The sequence below is a fragment of the Macrobrachium nipponense genome, chromosome 4 (assembly GCF_015104395.2).
Source record: "Macrobrachium nipponense isolate FS-2020 chromosome 4, ASM1510439v2, whole genome shotgun sequence".
Classification (NCBI taxonomy): Eukaryota; Metazoa; Arthropoda; class Malacostraca; order Decapoda; family Palaemonidae; genus Macrobrachium; species Macrobrachium nipponense.
Genome location: NC_061100.1, coordinates 72,957,794 through 72,963,793, shown reverse-complemented (window position 1 = coordinate 72,963,793; position 6,000 = coordinate 72,957,794). Strand labels below are relative to the sequence as shown.

General features: G+C 36.0%; 1 protein-coding gene across 1 annotated transcript in view; it reads left to right on the top strand.

Moving 5' to 3' along the window:
• Positions 1-280: 280 nt before the first annotated feature.
• Positions 281-6,000, top strand: part of LOC135211400 (collagen alpha-1(I) chain-like) — a 42,711-nt gene continuing 36,991 nt past the window's right edge. The window contains exons 1-2 of the mRNA XM_064244712.1: positions 281-442; positions 1,301-1,371. Of these exons, the coding sequence (XP_064100782.1) occupies positions 281-442; positions 1,301-1,371 (233 nt within the window). The remainder of the gene's footprint in view (positions 443-1,300; positions 1,372-6,000) is intronic.

The following is a 6,000-nucleotide window of genomic DNA, read 5'->3' as shown; positions in this document are numbered from 1 at the left end:
TTGCAGTCTTTCATCCCCCCAAAAAAAAGATGCGTGTAGTTTTTTACTGTGCAGCAAAAGTTCATGGTACCTTACTTAATGACCGATTGATTTCTGGACCTGATACGACAAGTAGTTTATTGGAAGTTTTACTTAGTTTCCAGCTGGGAAAATTTACATATATGGCTGATATTGCTCAAAATTGTTTTATCAGGTGTATGTTCCTGTTGAGGACAGAGGCTGCCTTCAATTTCTTTTGGGGGAAGACGGGAATACATTTAGCCAACCTGTAACTTACAGAATGACAGTTCACTTATTTGGAGCCACTTCATCTCCTAGTGTTGCCAGTTATTCATTGAGACGAACTGCAATTGACAAAGAAGATGGATATAATCAAACAGTAATTGATGGGATCCATGACCATTTTTATGTTGATGACTACTTAAAGGTATCAAATGATGAGGTAAGTTTGGCAGAAGGAGCAAGCGAGACTAAAGACATATGGGCCAAGAGTGGATTTAATCTCGAAAAATTTGTCAGTACTAGTAAAATTTTACTTGATGGCCTACCATGTAATTCAGTTGATAATGATATCTTTCCTGCAGTGAATAATGGATCTACTCTCCCTTCTCATAAAGTATTAGGATTAGAATGGGATCTTAATTGTGACAAATTTAAGTTATGTTTTGCTCTTGGCAATATTCCCCAGACTAAAAGGGCACTCCTGAAGTTCATTGCTTCTCTGTATTATCCTTTAGGAATGGCAGCCCCATTTATTCTTTGGGGAAAGTTAATTTTACAGGATGCATGTCGCCAAAGGTTATCATGCGATGAGAGGTTGCCTGTGGAATTGATTCAATGTCTATATTTGTGGTTTGATAAAACAAAAGGTTTATTTAATGTGATGCTTGACAGGAATATCCTTTGTTCTGCTGAAAATGTAGGTGAAATGGAGCTTCACTTATTTAGTGATGTAAGTTTATAAGGCTATAGTGTAGTTGCTTACCGTCGAATTAACACTGGTGAAGTAGTTTCTTGTCATTTTCTATGTGAAAATGCACGAATTGCCCCTCTGTAGGTAGTTTCTATTCCCCGGGTAGAATTAACTGCAACTTGTTTGGCTGTTCAAGTGCACAATGCACTGATTGATGCCTTTGAAACTACTCCTTTTAGAGTGAACTTTTGGACAGACAGTACAACTGTATTATGGTACATCAACAATGAAAGAGAAAAGTACAACACATTTGTGGTAAACAGGATATCCTTGATACGGGATTACTCCCAGCCCAATCAGTGGAGACACTCTTATGTCCCCTCACAGCTTAACCCTGCAGATGAGGCCTCCAGAGGGCAGCAATCATCCAGGTGGTCGCAAGGACCAGAGTTCTTGAGGTAGAGTGAATGCTGCTGGCCACTTAATCCAGATGACTTGCAGATCATTACTAATTAAATGGAAATTAAGGACACTAAGATTAAATCAGCGGCATTGACTGCGATTACTATTGATGATAACCCCACTTTGAAGTTGATTCTGTATTTTTCAGACTGTTATAAATGAAAAAAGATAGTGGCACATATTATAGATCTCCAAGACTGTGTACTGCACAAACAATGGACCAAAATAATTGTAAGTGACTTGAAGAAGGCAGTGTCCAAAACAGTGCTTAATGCAGTGAAATTAATGACTTGCATGACAAGGGTAGAGTAAAGGACAGTAGGACATTGTTGAAACCAAAACCATTCATCGGGGTCGATGGTTTACATCGTGTTGGAGGTAGACTGCAAAATTCTAATCAGGAATATAACACAAAGCATCCTATAATACTACCAAAGGATCATCACATCACTAAGTTGATAATCAAAGACCACCATGAGAAATTGGGACACTTGGGTAGAAATGCAGTCAAGTATCAGTCTGAAGTATTGGGTAATAAGAGGCAACAAAGCTGTAAGACACGTCTTGAAGGACTGTGTAACAGGCCAAAAGGTTCAAGGTCAAGAGCTTGACCAATGCATGGCTGATTTACCGAAGGCGAATGTTACTGGTTATGACCCTCCATTTAGCAATACAGGCCTAGATTGTTTTGGTCATTATTGTGTGAAGCATGGTCATTCTCAAGTGAAAAGATCTGGGCTACTTTTGATCTGTTTTGCAACTAGAGTTGTGCATTTAGAAGTTTTAGATAACTTGACTACTTCAGCATTTATTAATGGCTGCGACGATTTCTTGCAAGAATAGGTGCAGTTCAGGTAATTAATGTGACAGAAGTATCAACTTTACAGGGGCAGCAAGAGAACGTCAAAATTCCTTGAAGTCTCTCGATCACACAACCATTGGCAATGCTCTACTAGTTCAGCAGGTTGACTGGGTCTTCAATCCTCCACATGCTTTCCATTTTGTTGGTGCCTGGGAGAGACAAATAAGAACAGTAAGGAAGGTATTGGCATCAGTTTTAAATCAACAAGTCCTTACTGATGAGACTGCCTTCACACATTGTTTTTTGAAATTGAGGTTACTATTAATAGCAGACCCTTGACTACATTTTCCAGTGATATCACTGACCCATTGCCTTTGTCTCCAAATTTATTGCTCACACTAAAAGGAGGGCCATCAGAAATAGGTTCTTTTTCAGACAATGATTGTTATGTAAGATTGAGATGGAGAAGGATGCAGTATCTTGCTGGTTTGTTTTGGTCTCGTTGAACTCGAGAGTATTTAACTAATTTACATGATAGATACAAATGGACAAAAACTAGACGAAATTTACCAGTTGGTGGCGTTGTTCTACTGAAGGATGAGATGCAGTCACGAAATAGGGGGCCACTTGCTTAGTTGTAAATGTTCACTCTTCAAATGATGGTCTCATTCGAAGTGCCACATTGAGGTGTGAGGCTCACAAAATAGTTCGCTCTGTGACTAAATTGATAATGTCTTTAGAGTGCGATAACCACTGAGAAATTTGAAAAGTTCACAACTTGATGTATTTAAGCATAAATTATGTTTTGTATCAATAAACTTACTATTGTTTGTATGTGAGTGTTCAAATTTTATGTAAGAATGCTCAATTTATTTTGCCAAAGGTATATTGTATAGAGATTAAAAGCAGACTATTAGAACAAATGGCAAGTGAATATTTATTACTTTATCGTACATTGGAAGTAGGCTTATTAATAACCCAGAATATAGTTTGTATTTCTTCTCAATGTATTTGAATCTTCATCCTTAAAGTGTGTATATATATATATATATATATATATATATATATATATATATATATATATATATATATATATATATATATATATATATAATTGTAATTAGGGTAAATAATTAATTGCTGGTGATTGTTTCCAGAGGTAACAAAGGGGAGGGTGTAAATGCTATATGCATTTTACATTTTATTCAGGTTGGTAAGTAGTTGCTAGATCCAGGAAGCTGTAGTTTTATTGTTTATTTTGAGGAAAGCCATTCTATGTAAATTTATTTACTGTGTGGCCTTGGAGCAGTTCACAAGAAGTATTGGTTGGACCTCACCTACAAACGAACTTTTGCATTTATTAGGCAGGTAAAATGGACGACTTGCAGTGTTATAGCTGTGATTTAACTAAGGTGCTGCACCCATTCAACTTGAGAAGTCATAATATCTGTGGCCTAGAGAATTATGGCTCCCATGCAGTTAATATTTAGGTGGACCCATACACATTGTGGTTAGTGTTATTGGTTTCATTTATGTAGCAATATGTTATTTAATTAGAAACCCTTTCAGTGCTTATGTTTTTCGGATTTGACACATTTTTTTTTATTTAGCTACAGTGATCAAAAAGTATCATTTGTAATGTTATATTAGAATAAATGGATTTAGGTGATAGGTAATCGATATTTTGCTGTCATTTCAATGAAGGTAACTTTTAACAGAGACCTCGTTCTCATAACTCCCCATGGAAATAAAGTTAAGAAGCCTCATGAGCATTCTCACTCTTACCCACTGTAACAAGCATGTGGTAGCAGTAATGTATAGATATGTATGCATATATATATATATATATATATATATATATATATATATATATATATATATATATATATATATATATATTACATATATATATAAACATATATGAAAATATATTAATTCCGAGGTAGAGCGAATTAGATATTAAATGACATTTGTAGCTCGATATATATATATATATATATATATATATATATATATATAGATAGATAGATAGTATAGATAGATATATGTACAGTTGGACACAGGTTTCCCTGGTACACCTTCTTGAGGGACTTCGAAAAATTATTTGGTAACAGTGTTTACTGAGGGGGACGGGGGGAGGACTCTTCCTCTTTTAGCAAGAGTTCCACCAGTAAGCTCTGGAATTCTTTCAGTAGGAGGAGTCATTAGGTATGGTTGGAGAAACACACACACACACACACGGAGTAAAAGAAAAAAAAAAAGAAATCTGAGTAGGTTATATCACTGTAACTAAGATTACTGTCTCACTTTTAATATAATTTTGTTTATTAAGATTCCATTTAACTTTCGTCTAGGTCGTTATCTTACCACCGTGTCTGTTATTATATATCGGTCATATGCATTACGCAATACTTAAAATTGATAAAAATTTTAGAGTTATATTGGTATTGGAGAGAATCACGAACATCATAACAGGATATTTTAACCTTATCACATAAGCCAAGTTTATAGTATCCGTTGCAGTGCGTTTCCTACCAATAATATAATAGGAAGCTATAAAGAGAAGCGCAGCAGCACTTCATTGAACATACCCAAACACTATGAACGTGTTGAAAGTGTCCGACACCTTAGCTCCTCTCTCTCTCTCGCTCTCTCTCTCTCTCATATCAGCTAATTTAAAGTGACATGTCATCTAGAAATACCACTGCGCTAAGTATGCAGTTTTGATATGTCATTAACACAGTCTAATCTTGACTAAACTAATATATGCATATATATTTTTTCGGGGGGGGGGGGGGGGGGTTGGTGGTCTCGGGGATTGAGTTCTTGTTGTTAAGTAGTTCTTACGGGTTTTGGAATTCTAAAATGTAATTCAAACTGACAAGCTTCTTGCTTTTGCTCTACCGATGTTGGGTTTGTATTCCCTCTTGAATATACAGTAGAGTTTATACCCTACACGCCGTTCATTACAATAATTATTACATGATATGGATAAAAACATATCTACTTGGCTTATATTTTCTAATATATTAATTGTGATAAATGTTTTAATGTCATACGGACAGAAATTCCTTTCGCTCTTATCATCATTCGTGTGAGGATAATAGACAGACGTCTCTATTGTTAAACAGCCCCTTCAGTCATTTACCTGTCCATTGTGGAAAGAGCTATTTGGAGAAATGTAGTTTAATGATATTGTCCTAAGGTTATCTTTTTAGATAATTTTTAAAGAAAAAATCAGGATAGCGAAATTCCCTTTAGATTTTGAACTCCTTTAAAATATCAAATTCACCTTTCTAATAAATAAATTATAATAATCATGACCATGAGGTAATCCAAATATACACACTCAATTTTTACATTTAATTTAATTTTATTAGTGAGAAGTCCAGCCACCTTCCTTCTAGATCACCTCTTGCAATCTGTTAGGCATAGAAGATTCATGGTTTCTGACGATCTGTGGTCGATTGTGGAAGAGTTTCCATTGTGTTCCCAGAGGTTAAATCTGTTAGGCATAGAAGATTCATGGTTTCTGACGATCTGTGGTCGATTGTGGAAGAGTTTCCATTGTGTTCCCAGAGGTTCATAAGTTGATCTGGTCTCCTCTCCCTCTCAGATTCCCAACATTTTACCAAATTAGCCTAAATATTCTCAGTGAGGTTCATGTCTGTATCCTTACTTGGCCAGCCAAGCAACTGCAGATCCTCTCGACCTTGAAACCATTTCTGGACTACTCTGGCCGTATGATGGGGCAGCGGTCGTGAATGAAAATGACAGGAGCAGGCGGGGAGGAATAATTCCGCTGTTGAAGTGAAAGAAGTTA